The 21396-nt window shown below is 45.8% G+C and overlaps 1 protein-coding gene and 1 non-coding gene across 2 annotated transcripts in view; both read right to left on the bottom strand.

Annotated features, from left to right (window-relative positions):
* Positions 1-21396, bottom strand: part of Thsd4 (thrombospondin type 1 domain containing 4) — a 552173-nt gene that overhangs the window by 505722 nt on the left and 25055 nt on the right. Inside the window, exon 3 of the mRNA XM_074061754.1 lies at positions 9867-9936. Coding sequence (XP_073917855.1) covers positions 9867-9936 — 70 coding nt within the window. The remainder of the gene's footprint in view (positions 1-9866; positions 9937-21396) is intronic.
* Trnag-acc (transfer RNA glycine (anticodon ACC)) lies at positions 16580-16652 on the bottom strand. The gene has a single exon. It is a non-coding gene; the product is annotated as a tRNA-Gly (tRNA).

Genomic DNA, 21396 nt, shown 5'->3' with positions numbered 1-21396 from the left:
CCTCCGCCTCCTGAAGACTGAATATTTCCAGCGCCCTGGAGTGTGCCCTTGTGCCCCCTCCCGCCATCAGCCCTCCCCCGTTGCTGTTCACTGTCCTGATGTTATTTTCACTGCAAATTATCTACCTATTTTGAATGCTATCGAACTCCAGGTACTTTTTTTTCTGGCTTCTGGCAGTCAAAACCATGTCTCTGAAATGCTTTCAGTTGATTTTATCAGTAGCTTATTTTAAAAAGCATCATTCAGGTATACTTGATACACAAGGAAGTGTACATTTTCACAGTGTACAATTTGATGGCTGGGGACATGGCTCAAGTGGTAAAGCCCACAGGGACCTGAGTTCAAATCCCATTACCACCAAAACTAAATACAATGTACAATTTGATGTCTCTTTGTATGCATTTGTCATGAAATCGTCACCACGATAAGATAAAGCACACATCCGTCACCTAACAGTTTCCTTTTTCCTTCCTTCTTCCCTTACCCCCACCTGCAAACGCAGAGCACCTTTTCCTATGCCTGTTGGCTGTTTGTGTGTCTTCTTTGGAGAGATGTCTGTTCAAGACCCTGCCCAGTTACGAATAAAGTTGTTCCCTTGTTGTTCATGAGTTTTAGGAGTTCACTATCTATTCTGAATATCAATCTTTTATCAGATAGATGATTTGCAAGTATTTTCTCCCAATCTGTGGGTTTCCTTATACCCTGTTGAATGTGCCTTTGAGGCATTTAATTAAGTCCAATTTACCCATTTCTTGTTGTTATCTCTGCTTTTGGTATGGTGTCATAGCTAAGAAATCACTGTGATTATGTATCTGGTATGAAAATGGAAAAATGAGACCTGTTGAAACTATTCCAGAAATAGGAATAGGGGGAAGGGATAAAGGAGGATGGTGGAAGAGATTCAACTATGACAGATTGTAAGAACTTTGGTAAACATCACGATGTACCCCCAGTACAACAAATATATGATAACAAAAAAGTAGAAAAGAAATAAAAAGAAATCCCTGCCAAAGCTGGCATCTTGACTGTCTTCCCTCCATGATTTCTTCCAGGAGGTTCATAGTTTTAGGTCTTCCATGTGGGTGTTTGGTCCATTTTGAGTTAATTTTTGTAGATGACGTTAGGAAAGGGCCCAACTTCTTTCTTTTGCATGTGAGTACCCAGTTTTCCCAGCACCTTGTAAAACTCATATAACTATATGTGCTTGAGTCTACTTCTGGGCTCTCTCCATTCTCTCCCCCCGAGCGATATGTCTGTCTATCCTTATCCCGGTGCCATGCGATATGTCTGTCCTTATCCCGGTGTCACACTGTTTTCATTGCTGTAGCTTTGTAGTAAGGTTTGAAATCACAAAGTCTGAGTCCTTCCGATTTTTTCATTTTTCAAGACTCCTTTGGTTATTTGGGTTCCATGGAGATTCCATATGAATTTTAGGGTGGATTCTTCCTATTTCTGCAAAAACACCATTGCCATTTTGATAGGGATTGGGCTGAGTTCAGAGATAAGTTCAGGTGGTATCGACCTCACACAATGTCTTCCGAGCCATGAACACGGGAGGTCTACATTTTTTTAATGTCTAACTTTTCAGGAATGTTTTGTGGTTGTCTGTGTACAAGTCTTTCACTTCCTTGGATAAGTATTTCCAACTATTTTAGCTTTCAATGCTATTACGGACGGAATTGCTTCCTTAGAGACCTTTCTGGGTTGAGCCTGCATCTCTGCTTGGCGTAGTGATTTTGTAGCCTGGAACTCAGCTGAAATCATTGATTAGTCCTGGCAACTTTTCACCTGGATTCTGTAGGGCATCCAAAATATAAGGTCATATCATCTGTGAACAGACATTGTCTTCCTCCCTCTTTTCCAAGTTGAATGCCCTTTCTTTCTTTTTCCTGCTTAAGGGCTTTTCCTGGAACTTCCAGGTCTGTGATGAGTACAAGTGGCAAAACCAGGATCCCTTGCCTTGTTCTCGCTCTTCCAGGGAACGCTTTCAGATTTTCACCATTGAGCGATGCTCCCTGTGGATTTTCATATTTGGTCTGGTCATGTTGAGGTCATTTTAGGAAATTCACTTTTGTCTATATTACTGTATGAGAGGTGGGTTGAGTTCACTTTTTTGCATGTAGAAATCAATTGTTGAACATTATTTGTTGTAAAGACTATCCTCTGTCCACAAAATTACACCTTCGTCAAAAATCAGTCATCTGTGTGCCCATCCTACCTATTCTGTCCTGTTATCTATTTGCCTATGTTTATGGCAATAACATGCTATCTTGACTACTGTAGCTAATAATATAAATTCAATATAATTCATAATTTAAATTAATATACTTAAATATAATTAATAGAATTCTTACAATTAAAAAAAATGTATTAATGCAATTTTAGGTCCTCTGCACTTCTTCACAGCTTTTTTTAAAAGCAGTTTGTCAATTTTAGCAAAATCACCTGCAGAAAATCCTTTCGGAGTTGTGTTAAATCTGTAGGTCACCTTGGGGAAAACGGTTAACTGAAGAGTCATAAGGGTCTCGATCCATAGACATGGCATTTTCTCCACTTATTTAAGTAGCTTCCGGATTCTGCTTCACTTCCTGCTTTTGGCGTGGGAGCTAAAGCTGTGTTTTGTCTTTGATAGCTGCTTTGGGGCACAGAGGACAGGTCGTAACTTAGCACAGATGACCTGCAGTGGCGTGATGCCATTTGACATAGATTTTATTTATTTTAAAGGGACCTTAGGGTATTATATTTCACTCATCCTTTTCTGGCATTTACACTATTGTTTTTACACTTGTTTGTGTTAGAAACACCACAACACATGATTATGATTGTTATTTTTATTTAAAAAGACTTTTTTTTTTTTGGTGGGACTGGGGTTTGAACTCAGGGCTTCCTGCTGGCAAAGCAGGTGCTTTACAGTTTGAGCCACTCCTCCAGTCCATTTTACTCTGGTTATTTTGGAGAAGAGGTCTTGCAAACTATTTGTCTACTGGTCTTAAACCTCGATCCTCTCAATCTCAGTCTCTCACTGGGATTACAGGCGTGAGCTGCTGGCACCCAGCTAAAAAGACAATCTTTAAAAGATATCTAAATAAAAAGAAAAAATCCTATGTACAGCCATGTGCAACACAATAGAGCACAGCCATAGCAGGTCCCTCAAGACTGTTTTGCCTGGCACAGCCACCTTTCCCAATACCACTGGCAATCCTGCTTCCTTCACTCCTTAGTGTGGTCCAGATTTTCATTCTGCTGATGAATTTCCTTTAATGATTTCTTTTTTTTTTTTTGAGACAAGGTCTTGCTTTTAGCCCAGACTGGCCTCAAACGTGTGATTCTCCTGCCTTAGCCTCCCAAGTGTTGGAATTACAGGTGGGCCCCGCCATAAATGGGTTTCTTTAACAATTCTTGTAGGGTGAAATTGGTGCAGCATTTGTATGTGTGAAATGTCTTTATTTTTCTCTTCATTTTCAAAAGATATTTTTGTTGCAATGGCTGGGTGTGGTGAGGCATGCCTGTCATCACAGCTACTTGGGAGGCAAAGATTTTAGGATCTTGCAGGGACCAGCCCGGGAAAAAAGTGAGTGAGACTCTACCGCCACAAACAAACCAGGTGTGGTGGTTCATGCTTATAATCTCAGCTACTCAGGAAGCGCAGACAGGAGGACCACTGTGTGAGACTGGCCTAGGCAGTATGAGATCCTGTCTTAAAACAAACGAAAAGCAAAAAAAAAAAAATGGGGGCATGGCTCAAGTGATAAAGCCTTTGCCTAGCAAGCATGAAGCCCTGAGTTCAAACCCCATGGTCACTAAAGAGAAATAAGAAAAGAAAAGCTATTTTTTGCTGGGTATAGAATTCTAGGGTGACAGTTTTATTTCTTTCAAAGATGCTGCTTCACTGGTGTGAATGACAGGAGACAGGAATCTATAATTGGCTTTAACTTTGTTCTGGTGTGTGTAACGTGTCTTTGACTACAATTGGCATCCTTTGCATTGATTGTTGTTTTCATTGATATTGTTGGTCTGTAATTTGCATCTGATTTGGAAATTTTTCTAGTATTATTTCTTCAAATATTTTTGGGTCTCCCACCTCCTCTCCTGACTTCTCATTCTTCAGTCGCACACACTTTAGCCCTGAAGGTATATACGGTTTGGTGATGACCTGTGCATATTTTTAAATGCTGTTTTTATTTCTTCCTGTGTGCTATGGTGGACAGTTTCTTGTTATATCTTCACATTATCTTTTCTTGTACTGTGTCTAATCTGCTCCTGATCCTATCCAATGTGTTTTTCATCTCAGACTTCATTTTTTAGATCAAGAAGGTTGATTTGGGTGTTTTTGGTTTTTACCCTGCACAATGCTACCTAACTTTCTGCACATATGGAATACAATTTTAATATCCTTATTTTCAAATTTTAAAGCCAGTTTTTAGTTGGTTTCAAATGTTTAGCTCTTCTCTTCATATGAGTAATTTTCTGCTTCTGTGCACGCCTGGTAATCTTGACTAAGTGACAGACACCTCGGGCTTTACCTTGTAGAATATTTTTATATATTTCTATCCTTTTTTTTCCCAGTGTGCTGGGGTCAAAACCAAGGCCTTGTGCAAGTTAGGCAGGTGCCCTTCCACAAGCTACATGCCCAGCCTGACATGGCCAATGTGGCCTCCACTCCTGAGCTCTGAGCTAGGATACAGGGACTTATTGGCCAGGTGCAAGCAGCCCACAGTGTGAGGTTACTTCCGTTCCGACCGAGACACGCGTTTTCTAACTACTGCACGCCCCTTGTATTGTGAGCTGTGACAGTCCAGCCACTGGGAAGAGTCACTGCATGAACTCCAGGCACTATTCTCTTTCTGGCTTCCCTCACATGGACGCACTGCTGGGTCCTGGTCCTGGGGAGCTGCACCTGCAGAGGGTCCTGCCAGGACTCTGCGGTGTCCTGTCTGTACTGCTCTCACCTCTGGAACTCTGTCCAGCAGACAGGGTAAGCAGCCGTTGGAACATCCAGACCGTGCTGGTGGGAGAGTAAATGGTGAAGCACCTCTTCAAGCTGAACCTGGCTGTGCTACAACCCTGCTCATCTGCCCCAGACCCTTCCTTAGGAGATGAGGGCCTCCCCTTAATTCAAGGGGTCCAACAGGTTCTGCCTTTCATCCACCACGGGCAAGGGATTCTCAAAAGCCAGTGAGCTGGGGAAATGTAGGCTTCAGTTCACTGATTTCCTATCTGAGGGACCACTGCATTTCATTGCTGAAGTCGGGGTCTTGCAAAACATTGTTTCCTGTATGTCACCAGGGCATCTATGCTTGGCTGTTTAGGTGCACAGGGAAATCTCGTCTCTGATGTCTGTCCTGGTCAATGCAGCATTATTCCAGGTGTCGGGTAAATGCAACCACGGCTACTCCATCTTGGCTGGAACAAGTTTATTTTATTTGCCATCGCTGTTTGGGATTCTCTTGTGTTGACGCTACATTACAGTTTAGCAGTCCCTCCTCTCGCTGAAGGACTTTTAGACGCTTTGCAGTTCCGAGTTATCACAAATGAAGCTGCTGTGAACATGGGTACACATGTAACATGGGTACACGTGTGTCTTGATGGTCATATGCCCTCATCTCCTAAGGAAGGGTCTGGGGCAGATGAGCAGGGTTGTAGCACAGCCAGGTTCAGCTTGAAGAAGTGCTTCACCATTTACTCTCCCACCAGTGACGTCTGCGGCTTCTTACCCGCACCACACTTGACGCTGTCAGTTGTCCATTTTAGCCAGCCTGATGGTAACACACTGGGATCTGAACTGGAGTTTGCCTAAGGACTAACGGCTCTGCTTGGACAGCTGTGCGTGTGTTTATTGACCTGTGGATGTCTCTACAGGAATTGTCCATTCAAGTCTTTGACCCATTTTATTTATCTATCTATCTATCCATTTATTTATTTATTTAGCAGTACTGGAATTTGAACTCAGGGCCTCACGCATGCTAGGCTGGTGTTCTACCATGTGAGCCACTCCACCAGCCCTTTTTTAACCATTTTTAAATTGGATTGCTTAACTTTTTCTTAATGACCTGTAGGGGGTCTTTCTATTTTCTGAATATGAATCTTTTATCAGATATATTCTTGTGAATATCTTCACCCCTTCTAATAGTTTTACTCTTTTTGTGGTGTGTTTTGATTTTTAAAAACTCACAATTTCACCATAGTACAATTCTTTTATGTTAAGTACTTTATGTGTGTTTATATATGTATGTATTTTTTATGGCCCTGGGATTTGAACTCAGGGCCTCACACTTGCTAGGTAGGTGCTCCATCACCTGACCCACTCTGCCAGCCATTTTGGGGTGGAGTGTTGGATATTTTTGAGATAGGATCTCACAAACTATTTGCCCAGGGCAGGCTTCGAACCACAATTCTCCTGATCTCTGTCCCCTGAATAGCTAGGATTATAGGTGTGCCCTGCTGCAGGCTTTCTGCTCAGTAGCCAACCACGTGACGTTGTCAAGAGGGGAATTAAATGTCACTGGTCCTCATTTGACAGCCTAACAGAGGCTGAGACCCATCCAGGCCCTGCTGTTTGCATTGTGACCTGCTTATCAGCAACCAAACAAATATTTACTTCACCCTTACTTCATTCTGTAGTGTCTCTGTTTCCTTTGTTTGAAAGTTTCTATAAATAAAAGGTTGGAGAGCAAGCAGTCCCCTTTGGCTAGTGGCCCTACCTGTAGTGACTTCCCTCTAGTTTTCTGAATGTTCCATAGTAAACGTGCTTTTTTTTCTTTCCTGTCAGTACTGAGGATAGAACTCAGGCCCTCACCTTGGCCAGGAAAACCATGTGCATCTTTGATTTTAAAAAAGTACACTTTAAAAAAAAATTTTGAGCAGTTGTGATTAAAGCGTGTGCATTTCCACGTCTAGGAGCTGAAAGATCCGACATTCACGATTGTTTCCTGAACACAGTGTGTGCTGGCCAAATGTTCTTCCTGCTCCTGTTCTCACCTATCCACAAAAAGTTCTGAAAATTTCATCATTTGCCAAATATCATTAATTAATGATCAAGAATGGAGGCCAAGAGAACATGTGCCACTGTTCACACAGCAGGGATGGGAGGGCTCTGGACAGAAACATCTGGAAAGAGCTCCTCACGGTCTGCCCCAGGGCATTCGGGCCTGCACTGCTGAGGACGGTTTTTCAGAGCTGTGTCCAGGGCCCCGAGCTCACCTGGCAGCATTTACATCTTCTGTCCTGTCCTCAGAATCCCACCACGGAAATGCGCCCACGTGCTAAAGCTGGATAGACCGTTGCAAAGAGGAAGAAAGAGATGTCTTTCAGCAGCTATGTCTACAGACGCACACAGGTTAATAATGCCCCTAAGAATGTCACAAAAGTCTTCCCAAGCCTTTCTGCTGCTGAGGTTGGGAGTAGATTTTACCACAAACCAACGGGCCAGAAAGAATTCCACCAAGCAGGAGCTAAGCTGTGAGGAGAACCCGATGGCCATCGCACGTCTCATGCTGATGAAATACATACACACTTTCACCCAAGTCGCTTGTGTCCCTTCAAGGCCCAGAAAGAGACAATTTCTCACTTCAACTTCCCAAAAAATGATTCTTGCAGCTAACTTCTCTCTGACCTGACTTTAAAGCTGGCTTTAGCAGACTGTAGCCAGCCTGTGGGCCATATCCGGCTCACACTTGTCTTTGTAAATAAGGTTTTATCGGAGCACAGCCATGTTCACTCGTTTACGTGTGGTCTCTAGCTGCCGCGGTGCTACAAAAGCAGAGCTCAGTAGTTGGGACAGACGGCCTGAGGTATTTGCAAGCATCGGAGCCCTGTCAATAAGCACGGCTATTTCTCAGCGGGCAGGGACGTGAGTACTTACAGCCAGCACTGCTTCTGTGGCCGGGTTTTGGGGCACAGATTGGGGGTGGGGACAGCCACAAAGCTCTGATAAAACATCAAAAAGAGATCCACCACCCAAGAAAGCACTTCTCTTGGATGAATGGAATTGACCCTGGCAACCAAAATGTATGCATTTATTATATCCAAGAGCTGTGCTAAAATTTGTACCCTCCAGGCAGACAAATCTATAAATGACTTTAGAAAAAAATTAATCTACCGTTCTTCTGACAAGTTAATACTTTGATAAGGAGGTAGCATATACCAAGATGTGATCTATTTTGCCCAGTTTTTTAACTTAAACACTCTAAAGTAATTCAGAAATTTTTGGTTTTCCTCCTTTTCCCAGAAGAAACACTTTAAGAAAGGGGGAGGAATTCGTTTTGGAACCATTTGCTGGGCCTACACATGTATGGTGGCCTTGGAGGAGGAAGAGAGACAGCAAAATGCATCGATCATTTATAAAATACTTTTAGAGGCTAACGGTGTAGCTCAGTGGCAGAGGGCTTGTCTAGCATTCATGTAGTTATAAAATATTTTAGCCAGGCACCAGGGCTCACGCCCATAACCCTAGCTTGTGAGGAGGCAGAGATCAGGAGGATTGTGGTTTTGAAGCCAACCCCTGGCAAAGAGTTCACGAGATCCTATCTTGAAAAAACCCATCACAAAAAAGGGGCTTGTGGAGTGGCTCAAGTGGCAGAAATGTACATTAGCCATGATAGTCTTTTTGAGCACCGAAAACAAAAAGAAAATCATGAAATGAGTCAACAATTTGTAATCCCAATAATTCCAAATATCGGTAAATCATCTAATGTAATAGTAAAGCAGTTTCCCTTTTTGATTATTGAAATTATGAATGGGGATATGAAACAATGGAGAGAAGCATGTAAATTTCCAGGTGAATCTAGCTAAATGCTCAGACCTTGGCCAGGCATTTCATTCATGAGGTCAGTTAGTCATTCAACAATATTTCATTGAGTACCCACCCTGTACCAGGCCCTATGACAGGAGATGGCAGTGAATGACGCCAGTAACATTTCATTCTCATGGCGCTGACAGGCTAGTGGGAAGCACATCACAGCCAGCCTACACCTGACCCAGAAAAACACAGAGCAAACATCATCCAAGACCCGGAAGGAATCAGACTAAGCAGACAGGAACGCCGGGCACTGCTCAAGTGAAGGGTCAGTCTGCAAACCCACACGCGCGCTCTCTTTTCTTGGGCCCCTTCTCTCCTAAAGTTGCCCTGTGAAAAAGCACCCAACCATCCCAGCCGCAGCTAGAGAGCAACGGCCTCTCTCTTCCTGGAGTCTCAATTGCCTCCCAGGTTCGAGGACTTTCTCTGCCTCACAGTGAGCCTGTGTCTAAGGTGACATTGCTTGGGCCGCAGGGCAGAGGTCCTGTACAGTGAAGCACCCAGCCCAAGGGGAGCGTGCCCAGGACTGTCTTCTGTCCTTCTAAATGCCCTGGCCACCCTTCTCCTCCCGGCCCTGAGGCCCAGGAAGCTGGCCTTTGGGGACTGCACTGTGGGCTTCTGGATTTCTGGTTGGATTTGGCACCAGCAGGAGATGGGGCAGAAGGGAGAGGACCCTTGGTGTCCCTCTACCAAGATCATGTATTAGGGTCCTCTCACGTAGCTGCAGCTCTGTCTCTCTGATCTTGCCCTCCCTTGGCTTTGAAGGTGCCCCAGGAGGCAAAAGCTCCCCGCCAGGTCCTCCTCCACTCTCAGGCCTGCCACACCCGGACAGCATCTTCTCACTGACTGTCCATTCCTAGTCAAGATCAGAGATGACCCTGGGCACCAATGCTTCATGTTAAGCTCCAAGGACTTGGGAAGGATGAGAAGAGTGGTGAATGTTCTAGAAACAGTGCTTCCATTTAGAAAAGGCAGTGACTCGCATTCAAATAGAACTAGACGCAGGGAAGTGACCAGAGCGACCTGGCCCCTCTAGCAGAGGAGCAAAGAGGCTGTGGCGGCCGTGACTTACCTTTCTGTGCTCAGTGGAGGGCTGTGGGCAGATGAGCTGGAGTCCCAGCAGCAGGAGGGCCCCGGGGACACTGGGGAGGAAAAACAGCAACAGGCAGGGCTGTGAGTGTGTCCAGACAGAGTCCCCAGACGGAGGGAGGCCCATTTCAGCGCATCGCTGGGAGGGAAGGGACAGTGCTGGGAAGAGCTGTGGCTTGGGGAAATTCATGGATCAAATCCTCGCCCCTCCCCAGCAGGGCTCCTAGGCCCGGGCGTTTCACCTCTGAGCCTCAGTCTCGTCCTTGTAAAGGGTGGGTGACAACAGATGCTGGCTCAGAGGCATGGAGGGGACAGGATGACACAGCACATGATGGTCCTCAGCGCAGTGGTGAGATTAGTGGCTGGGGACAGCCTTTCCTCTGCTCTCTGGTGTCACATATGTTCTCCACGGTGGGATTGGCTGCCTTCAGCACTACTGTGACCAGCCCTGATTAGAGCTTGTCATCCCATAAAGGGAAGGTGCAGAAACAGGAGCTGACTGGCCCTTAGACAGCAGAATGCTGAAGGGAGCAGGAAGCATGGGTCCAAAGACATCCAGGCCGGAGTCCCCAAGCCGCCACTCCTATCTGGGGTCCTGAGTCCGTAAGCCAAGTCTCAACATTATCACCTTTTGTGAGGACCGCTGGGTATGACAAAGGCGAAGACGCCGGCTTAGGCAAAGTCAGAGGAGAGACAGGTATTGTCAGTTTATTCACTGTCTAGTGTCCCCATTTCCATTGCCAATGTCAGGAGGCCACCATGTCTTTGACTTTTTAGAGCTGACTCCTGAGGACAGATTAGACAACAGTGGTCCCCAACCTTTGTGAAGCCTCCCACAGAACTGATAGGTGCAAAACACTTCCCCGGGCTAAAAAAACCCAACTCATAAGACCAGAGATGAGGGAAACCCATCTGCATCTGGGAGAGGAGGCTGTCACCCCATCTGCAAGAATCCCAAGCACCAAGACCCCCTGTTGTATGCAAATGAGCTGAGGCCTGGCGGACAGGGCAATGCTGGGCCTGCGGCACAAGCAGGGGACAGAGGTCCGCGGGGGGCTGAATGCACCTTTGCTGCTCTCGGAGCTGCAACTGAAGCCCCACAGCTGAGCGCTGCAAGCGCTGGGCACGCACACGGGTCCAAGGGCAGCAGGTGCGCCGTGCTGCTGCCTGCAAGGGGACCTGAATACTAGGCAGGCGCTCTGCCACTTGGCCACACTCCTAGCCCTTCTTTGCTTTAGTTATTTTTTGGGTAGGGTCTCATGTCTTTGCCTGGGACCAGTCTCAAACTGCAATCCTCCTACCTATGCCTCCTGTGTAGCTGGGCTTGTAGAAGTGGGCCACCACCCCAGCCCAGTATTTTTGAATTTTTAACACTTCAAAGTGATGTTGTTCCCTAAACCTTCTTGCAATAGACCAGAAGAGCCACCAAGATGCTCTCCAGAATTAGGGCAGGAGCATCAAAACATTGCATCTCCAGCGAGTGGTGAGAGAAAGATGGCTATTTTCTAGCAATGTCCTTACTAGAATCAGTTTGTCCTCTAAGCCAAGAACCTGTACATCAAAACTCAGGAGTCCGCACACCTAGGTTGCATGACTTCGGGCAAGTCACCTCCTCCGTCCCTGCCTCAGTTTCCTTATCTGTAAAATAGGAATAATACAACCTGCCCTGCCTACCTCAAATGAGTTAATGCCGGGAAAAGCACCTTACAAACCCGTGCCTACAAACCTGAACCGCTTGCAACACACTCTGGCACTGTCTACTCAGTTAAAAAGGAAACCAGGTTGGTGTGGTTTTGTTAAAAAAACAAACAGCAGCTCCACAAATGTGCTACACCTCGGCCCCTCAGAGGTCTTGGCACACAGCGCAGATGCATGTCAGAAACACGATCAGGAGTGCGTCGTACAAACACCGCTCTGCAGCCCTCGGGGGACTGGGGCAGGAGAGCGAGAGAAGATCCTCCAGGAAAGGGAATTCTAGGTTCCCTGTCTCAGAGGAAGTACATCGCAGATCGCCTGTCAACTCCGTCCCTCACCTGCTCAGGTCTCTGCTTCAAGGCTCCCGACCCCACCCAGCCCAGACCACTTGTTTCCAAAGCCCTGTCTCCTACACCACGCTGGTCCATTTAAATGTCTCCGTCCACCCACTAGAATGTAGCACCCGATCAGGGAGTTCACCTTGTCACCACCATCTGCCCTAGCACAGAGCACAGTGCTGCTACACAACACTTAATGACTGAATTCATGAGCGATGTGCTACCATCCCAATGACCTCTGAAATTTCAAGGTAAGTGGAACTAGTGGGAAAGAACAGAGTTTTAAATGTCTAACACTGTGGGAGCTTCTAAAAGTTCTTTTAACAGTACCACCAAAAAAAAAGAAGAAGAAAAGAAAGGAGGGAAGGGAGGGAGGGAGAGAAGGAAGGAAGGAGAGAAAGAGAGAGGGAAGAAGGAAGGGAGGGAGGGAGGAAGGGAGAGAGGGAGGAAGGGAGGAAGGGGAGAGGGAGGGAGGAAAGGAAAGAGGGAAGGAGAGAAGGAAATGAGGGAAGGAGGGAATGAAGGAAGAAAGAAGAAAGAAAGGAAAGGAGGGAGAGAGGAAGGGAGGGAGAGAAAGGGAGGGAGGAAGGAGAGAGGGAGGGACGGAAGGAAGGAGGGAGGAGGGAATGAAGGAAGGAAGAAAGAAGAAAGAAAGAAAGGAAAGGAAAGAAGAAAGGAAGGAAGGAAAGAAAGAAAGAAAGAAAAAAAAGTTCTTTTAAGAGGAATTTATAGTTGGGCACTGGTGGCTCACACCTGTAATCCTAGCTATTCAGGAGGCAGAGATCAGGAGGATGGTGGTTTGAGGCCAGTCTGGGTAAGTAGTTCACAAGACTCTATCACAAAAAAGGGCTGTGGAGTGGCTCAAGTGTGCCTAGCAAGTGTGAAGCACTGAGTTCAAGCCCCAGTACCACCAAAAATAAATAAATCAATAAATAAAAATTGGTTGTGTTTTTGAATTTGTATTGGCACCAAAACACTTGGCCCAAGTCTCTTGTTGCAAATGCAACACGGTGGCCCTTAGATGATCAGATACTTCTTAATCCAGCTGGGTCCTGCTAAAGCTGAAACATACAAGAGTACCCAACAAGAGTCATTCTGGAATCAAATCTTAGTTATTAAATGGACGCTGCTCTGAATGGAATAAAATTAATTCCCCCAGAGGGAAAATTTTGTCTTTGGATTGTCTAACAGCAGCCAGAGCAATATATAACCCCAGGGGCCAAAGGAACAGCCAAAGACTGAAGGGTTCCCACCCGTGCCCCAGGACTCTGTGCTCGGCCACTCCACCCTGCTTGCCCTGCCTCACTCATGGCTAGTCTGACCCCGTGTCCTGCCTCTTCCAAACCCTGACCATCTAACTCAAGTCCTTGCTCCCCCGGCCCAGCTCGGCCTGACTGGGGGAGGGTCGCAGGGAGGCCCAGGCGTCTGTGTGTGCAGCTCCTGTGTTATTTGACTCGGATCATTTGTTTTGGCAAACTGCTCACAGCTTGCAAGGTTTTGACAGACTGAAGGAAGGCTACCAGGGATTCTGGCAAACAAACCACTGCTCCCCTCCAAGTGGCAGGGGAGGCACATTCTTGCCCACACTTTCTGGGTCACCCTGCAGCCCTAGCTAGCTCCGTCTCACATCCACGCAGAGAAAAAAGTCGGGCCATTTACCCACAGCTGTTCTACACTTGGAGCACGCTGTCATTTCATTTCCTCATGTCGAAAAGAACGGTCATTGAAATTTGGGACGAGCTTTACGTCACAGGACTGAGGCTTCGGGCATCTGTATTTGCCTTGGCTGACCCTGCTCCCCACGCCCTACACCCACCCCCTCAGCTCCAGTGAGCATGGACCATGTCATGGCCACTGTGTATCTCAGGCCCCTCAGAGACCGCAATGTCACCTGAGCATATCCCGTATCAAAACAAGGAAACAGAGAAAAAACCAATCTTGACTTCTTTACTCCGGTTAACACAACCCAAGAGATATCTTGGGCGCAACCTGATCACTAATAAAATTAGATCAACCTTCACAGAGGGCAGCCGGAATCTTAGTGCTCAAGTGCAATTCCCACGCAGGGCACTCCAGAGAGGGTCACTTTGACCTCATCCTCTGCCTTTCCCCGGTGACCCCCAGAACCAACACAGCCGGGGAGGGACAGGCTGCCACCAACGTTAGCCAACGAAGGCTTGATGGTTCTGCTGACCACAGGGTCCCCGGGCAGCATTTCACTTCATCTGCACGACATGCAATCAGACACTTACATACCCGTTTTGCAGGCGAGGAAACTGAGGCACAGGGCAGTGAAGACATTTACTGAGAAGTAAACACACACACACACACACACACACACACACACACCTTCGCAAGTGGATTTCAAATGTCAGCAGCCAGAGCCAGGGCTGGGACTGAACTGCTGTGCTCTGGCGCTTCATAGGATACTTTTCGTTCTTTTAGAAACGAAGCATGTGACATTTTATTACATCCATTTCTGACACGACCTGGGCAACGCTGTGGCCACACAGTCATATTTTCTGCCATTGCTTTCAAGAATCCTCAGAAAATAAAGCAGATACAATAAATCCCCATTTATACAGCCTCGCTAAAGGGCCTTGAAGGTTCCAAACTTTTTCTTTTGGTGGGACAGGGATTGGCACTTGCAAAGCAGGCACTCTACTGCTTGAGCCACACCTCCAGTTCATTTTGCTCTGGTTATTTTGGAGATGGGGTCTCAAGAACTATTTGCCTGGGCCAGCCTCAAACCTCGATCCTCCCAATCTCAGCCTCCCAAGTAGCTGAGATTACAACTGGCGCCCCAGCAATCCCAAACTTTTTAAAAAATGTAATGAGCTTATTTCCCCCTGCTTTCTCATGCAGAGAGTTCTGAGATTAAGCAACCTTCCTGAGCTGGCAGCATCAGCAGTGTGAGCGTCCCTGGCTGTGCACAGCAGGAGGTGACACCTCTGAGCCCAGGTGTCTCTGAAGCACAGTGGGGTGGGGTGAGAGCCATACCACAGCTTTTAGAATTCCATCAGCGATGAGTTGCTGCCTCTCCCCCTGCTGCCCTTCTGTTGGGTGTCACTTTTTGGTACTCAGGGGCCTGGGTTCTCTTAACTCCCTTTAGGTCCACCTTGACCTTAGAAACCTTTGGGCAACAAACCAGGGCCACACACGCTTCGGGAAAAGGCCATTCTGGCCTGCGTGGAGTGAAACCTTGCCATCTTGCAGCGGGCCCGTGAAGACACCGCTCTCACTGCACGTTGGCTTTCTCAGTCTCTTTCCAGGCTCTCCACGCTGTGGCCACTGTGTCTGCTGAAATTGCGAGGTGCACTGTCGTGGGATGTCGTGTTAAGACACAGCCCCTCTCAGTCAATTCCCCGGCTTGATTGCCTGATGGCAGGTGTCTTGGGTTGGTTTGAATGGCGGGGAGGGAAAGGAAGGGAAGGAGAAAATATCAGTCACTAAAGAAATGCAGTCACTTGGTGGCCAGGACTACTATCAAGTGTTTTCTAAGTGCATCCAGAATTGCCTGTTGGAAACATAGAAGAGCAGAAAAAAGGATGACAATCCTAAAAGGCAGATTTCTATTAGTTGAAGAGATTGATTCTAATCCCCAGGGAAGGAGGTCAAGGTTAACCTGAGGCATAGAAATCCACCTGGGATGCAGTCCTGTGAACACACCTTGACACCATTTAGCTCATTTTTGGTACAGAATGTTCTAGCAAATCCCACAGTCAGGTACTGAGAGATGAGGATAGGGTCCAGGAACAGGGCTGTGCCAGGTGTAAAGAAAAATCAGGACCGTCTGAGTGCTCGCTGTCCTCCAGAAAGCCTTCGATTTCCTCCTCATCTCTGCCTACCTCTCCCCTGGCTCCCACCAGCTTCGCAAGCAAGCTTCTTCCCTGGCATGCAAGTGCTTCTCACCCTGCAGGAGCTGTGTTCAAGTTGTGTCACCCTTGTTCCCAAACCTGTTTACGTCGGTTGCTAGCACTTTGGAGACGTAGGAAATAGCCAAATAGTTCTCAAACCCACAAAGGAGAGCACAGAACGAAAGAGTTCTCGTGAAGTTCTTTCTACAAAAATGAACTTGAATGCTTTGGAAAGACTCAAAAAGGCAAGCAGCCAAGAAAAAAATTACTGCTGGCAAATTAGGTGTGGATGAAACAACCGTGAATGACTAGGGCAGAAATAATAAAATCTAGCATCATGGTGACCTCAGATTGCTTTGCTAGCATCTTTAAATTTCCGCCCCACCGTAAAGAAGCCCAATGCGGGGCCCCCAGAAAACATGCAGGGCGTGATCTCCACAAAAACCACCATCAGGGCTCCGCACTCCAAGAAAAGCCCTCGACCCCACACCAGAAGGCAGGTGAGCGGGCATGCACGTGTTTTAGGGTTTAAACACACTTGTAAAGGTGTGTGTGTCTGATTCCCAGGCTTCACCCACCTTTGCAGTTATCTAACCATCCTAGTCAGGAAAGGCATCATTTCCACCTCATTTCTTCCACATAAAAGGTAATTATTCATTTATTCACTCAATATTCAATAAATACTATTGTGTCTCAGCTGGGCGGAGGGTTAGATCCGAGCCACACAAATCCTAGCCTGCCTTCTTAATACAGTGATGTTCATTTTTTCTTTTTCTTCTCTCTCTTTTTTTTTTTTTTTTATATTTTGGCAGTACTGGGGTTTGAACTCAGGGCCTCATGCTTGGTAGGCAGATGCTTTACCACTTGAGCCACTCCGCCAGCCCTTTTTGCTTTCGTTAGTTTTTGAACAGGATCTTGCATTTTTGTCCCAGTCATCTTGGACGGTCAGTCTTCTTATTTATACCTTTCACACAGCTGGGATGACAGGCCTGAGTCACCACAGCCAGCTTTGATTGGCTGAGATGGGGTCTTGCTGTCTGCCCAGCTGGCCTCAAACCACAATCCTCCCTATCTCCCACCTTCCAAGTAGCTGGGATTACAGGTGTGAGCCACTGCACCAGCCTATAGTGACGTCCGATGGCGTGACCCAGCTTGGCCTCTTCCTCTCTTTGCTCCTCCCTCTCCCCTTTCCACACTTCCTGATCACTAGCAAAGGGGCACTGACTGACTTTTCCCCGTGACCTTTCCAAAGACCACATATTTCTTTACCCCTGAGGGAACTTCAGTTTTCACTAATCAATTATAGTGCAAACATCACTGCCTTTGTTGTTCTCTTTCTCACACATGCAAACACATTTTCTTTTTTTTATTATTGTTTTATTATTCATATGTGCATACAGGGCTTGGTTCATTTCTCCCCCCTGCCCCCACCCCCTCCCTTACCACCCACTCCGCCCCCTCCCGCTCCCCCCACCCCCTCAATACCCAGCAGAAACTATTTTGCCCTTTTCTCTAATTTTGTTGTAGAGAGAGTATAAGCAATAACAGGAAGGAACAAGGGTTTTTGCTGGTTGAGATAAGGGTAGCTATACAGGGCATTGACTCACATTGATTTCCTGTGTGTGTGTGTTACCTTCTAGGTTAATTCTTTTTGATCTCACCTTTTCTCTAGTTCCTGGTCCCCTTTTCCTATTGGCCTCAGTTGCTTTAAGGTATCTGCTTTAGTTTCTCTGCGTTAAGGGCAACAAATGCTAGCTAGTTTTTTAGGTGTCTTACCTATCCTCACCCCTCCCTTGTGTGCTCTCGCTTTTATCATGTGCTCAAAGTCCAATCCCATTGTTGTGTTTGCCCTTGATCTAATGTCCACATATAGGAGAGAGAACATACAATTTTTGGTCTTTTGGGCCAGGCTAACCTCACTCAGAATGATGTTCTCCAGTTCCATCCATTTACCAGCGAATGATAACATTTCGTTCTTCTTCATGGCTGCATAAAATTCCATTGTGTATAGATACCACATTTTCTTAATCCATTCATCAGTGCTGGGGCATCTTGGCTGTTTCCATAACTTGGCTATTGTGAATAGTGCCGCAATAAACATGGATGTGCAGGTGCCTCTGGAGTAACAGTCTTTTGGGTATATCCCCAAGAGTGGTATTGCTGGATCAAATGGTAGATCAATGTCCAGCTTTTTAAGTAGCCTCCAAATTTTTTTCCAGAGTGGTTGTACTAGTCTACATTCCCACCAGCAGTGTAAGAGGGTTCCTTTTAACCCGCATCCTCGCCAACACCTGTTGTTGGTGGTGTTGCTGATGATGGCTATTCTAACAGGGGTGAGGTGGAATCTTAGTGTGGTTTTAATTTGCATTTCCTTTATTGCTAGAGATGGTGAGCATTTTTTCATGTGTTTTTTGGCCATTTGAATTTCTTCTTTTGAGAAAGTTCTGTTTAGTTCACATGCCCATTTCTTTATTGGTTCATTAGTTTTGGGAGGATTTAGTTTTTTAAGTTCCCTGTATATTCTGGTTATCAGTCCTTTGTCTGATGTGTAGCTGGCAGATATTTTCTCCCACTCTGTGGGTGTTCTCTTCAGTTTAGAGACCATTTCTTTTGATGAACAGAAGCTTTTTAGCTTTATGAGGTCCCATTTATCTATGCTATCTCTTAGTTGCTGTGCTGCTGGGGTTTCGTTGAGAAAGTTCTTGTCTATACCTACTAATTCCAGAGTATTTCCTACTCTTTCCTGTATCAACTTTAGAGTTTTGGGTCTGATATTAAGATCCTTTATCCATTTGGAGTTAATATTGGTATAGGGTGATATACATGGATCTAGTTTCAGTTTTTTGCAGACTGCTAACCAGTTTTCCCAGCAGTTTTTGTTGAAGAGGCTGCTTTTTCTCCATCGTATATTTTCAGCACCTTTGTCAAAGACAAGTTGGTTATAGTTGTGTGGCTTCATATCTGGGTCCTCTATTCTGTTCCACTGGTCTTCATGTCTGTTTTTGTGCCAGTACCATGCTGTTTTTATTGTTATTGCTTTGTAATATAGTTTGAAGTCAGGTATTGTGATACCTCCTGCATTGTTCTTTTGACTGAGTATTGCCTTGGCTATTTGTTGCCTCTTGTGTTTCCAGGTAAATTTCATGGTAGATTTTTCGATCTCTTTAATGAATGTCATTGGAATTTTGATGGGAATTGCATTAAACATGTAGATTACTTTTGGGAGTATAGACATTTTTACTATGTTGATTCTACCAATCCATGAGCATGGGAGATCTCTCCACTTTCTATAGTCTCCCTCAATCTCTTTCTTCAGAAGTGCATAGTTTTCCTTGTAGAGGTCTTTCACATCTTTTGTTAGGTTTACACGTAGGTATTTGATTTTTTTTTAGGCTATTGTAAATGGAATTGCAAACCCATTTTCTTAACCCATCTCTCTCCTCTGTTCTGACTTGGGGGACTTTGTCAATGGCCATGAGAGCAGGACCTTCTTTTTCTCTTTCTCATTTCCTCCGTCCCTTTTGGTTTGTTTCTAAGTGGAGTAGCTGACAGACATTCAAGTTGTAATACTTTACTGGGGCATATATCAAGGAAAGGAAAAACCTTAAGGTTTCAAACCAGACACTTGACCTAAGGCCATCAACTATAAACCCTTAAAATATCCAGAACTCTCCCTCATGAGAACTATAAAAATCACCATCTAACCCTGCACTCACTCTAATTATGCCTGCATTTCTTCAAAAACTACGGTTCAAAATAAAAATCGCCAAATCAATTTTATTTCCTGTCAATTTAGCCACCTCTGTGGCACTTCGTGGTTTTGTTTTCTTCATTGGAAATGTGAAATATGTCAGCTCCACTAAAGCACATTGAGAGGTAAACAGGGAGCACGTCCACGCCAGGCTCAGGGATTGTGGACTGGCCGTGCTGGGCAGCCATCGTCTCTGTTCTGCTTCAGTCAATCACCAGACAGACAAACAGATCGAGCTGCATCCACAAAAAGGCATGCATGATTTGGAGCAAGTCTTGAAGAAATACAAACACTTCTGGGAAGTTAGGAAGGTGAGTATGGTTGATGTTCTTCTTATACATGAAGAACATAGAATTTTTACACCTGTTGAAATCACCATGAGAATGGGACTAAGGGAAAAAGGAGAAAACCAGAGGGGATGAACCAATTCGGGTTATAATACAGATATACATGGAAATGTCACAATGACACAAACAAAAATGTATTTTTATCAAAAACAGAGAACGGAAGGTAAACAGCTCCTCTGAGAGGGGAGGAGGTTGTAAGGAAAGGCTGTAGAAGGTGAATGTGGGAGGAATATTATGCACTCGTGCATGAAAATGGAAAAATGAGACCTGATGAATGGGGGGAGGGGATGAAGGAGAGTGATGGAGGGGGTGAATTCAACTATGATATAGTGTAAGAACTTTTATAAATGTCACAATGTCCCCCCAGCACAACAATAATAAAAACATTAAGGAGAGAGTATCTACAAAAAAAAGAAATATAGACGCTTCTGTATCATTTCATGCTACTTGCTGTCTAATTGGTAAGCGATCACAAACATTCCTTATTTCATCTTCGCCCTGCTCTTTTGTCTAAATGAATTTCACACTCCCTGAATTTTTCCCATGGCATCCCGAGCTTGTCCAAGAATCAAGAACTTGCTAACCAGCTCACCGAGGCTTCGAGTCTCGGGGCCTCTCCTACCCTGGGTTTGACTGCGTTCTTTTTATTAATACAGATGCAGAGCAGGGCCAATCCTCTGCCATGCTGTGCCCAGGCCTTCCCTGTCACTTGCAAGGAGGTGGACGCTGGCTCTCTGTTTCTCTGTGGTTTGGCCAGGACTGGGAGGGATTTTTAAACCGAGTCTCTGCATCTCTGTACTGTGAGCTCTTTATGTTTTCTCCTCGCAGGGATTTTTCTGGGTGGCTCACTTCTAATTGCAATCCATTTCTCTAGAGGTAGAGAGTCCCTTCCTCCCCTCCAAATAATCCTTATGCATTAATTGCTCTGTAGGTGTTAAAGACCCCTTAGCATGTGTGTGTGTTTCTCATCAACCAGTTTTGTCGCAGATGTCTCACTCTTAAAGTAATCCTAGCCTTTTTCCCCCAGAACATTTTGAAATGCATTTAAATTAAAGATGCCCTAGTTTTGTTTTTGTTTTTCTGGTTAAGCCATATTTACATGGCTTTCAAAAGAGAGATGCAAACTGGTTCATGTGTGTCTGGGTTGTGGGAAGGGACTTGATGGAAATTCCCGGGTGACGTCTCCAGTGGAGTCACTGTCCTCGTAATTCACATTTGATCTCCAGTCCTGAAGGCGAGACTCTTGGCGAAGCAACCTGCTGGGCAGTCCTGTTCCAGTGACCCCTTCTCTAGGACCTGACGATGGAGATCTGTCGAGAGTCCAGCCTGCAGTCGCCCCACTCTGCTCATTTCTGACGTGGATGGCACTTTTCTGAAACAGGGCAATGGAGGGGGTGAGGCCACCCGCCATGTTCAGAGCATCGAGGAGGAGACTCCTTCAGGGAGCATGGGTTAAGGCTTTGCCAAGGCACTTTAGCCAAGAAGTGCCTGTCCTGTGCGGCCTGGGGTCCACACGTTTGAGGGT

Source organism: Castor canadensis, chromosome 19 (genome assembly GCF_047511655.1).
Source record: "Castor canadensis chromosome 19, mCasCan1.hap1v2, whole genome shotgun sequence".
NCBI lineage: Eukaryota > Metazoa > Chordata > Mammalia > Rodentia > Castoridae > Castor > Castor canadensis.
This window is presented reverse-complemented; position numbering and strand designations above follow the sequence as displayed.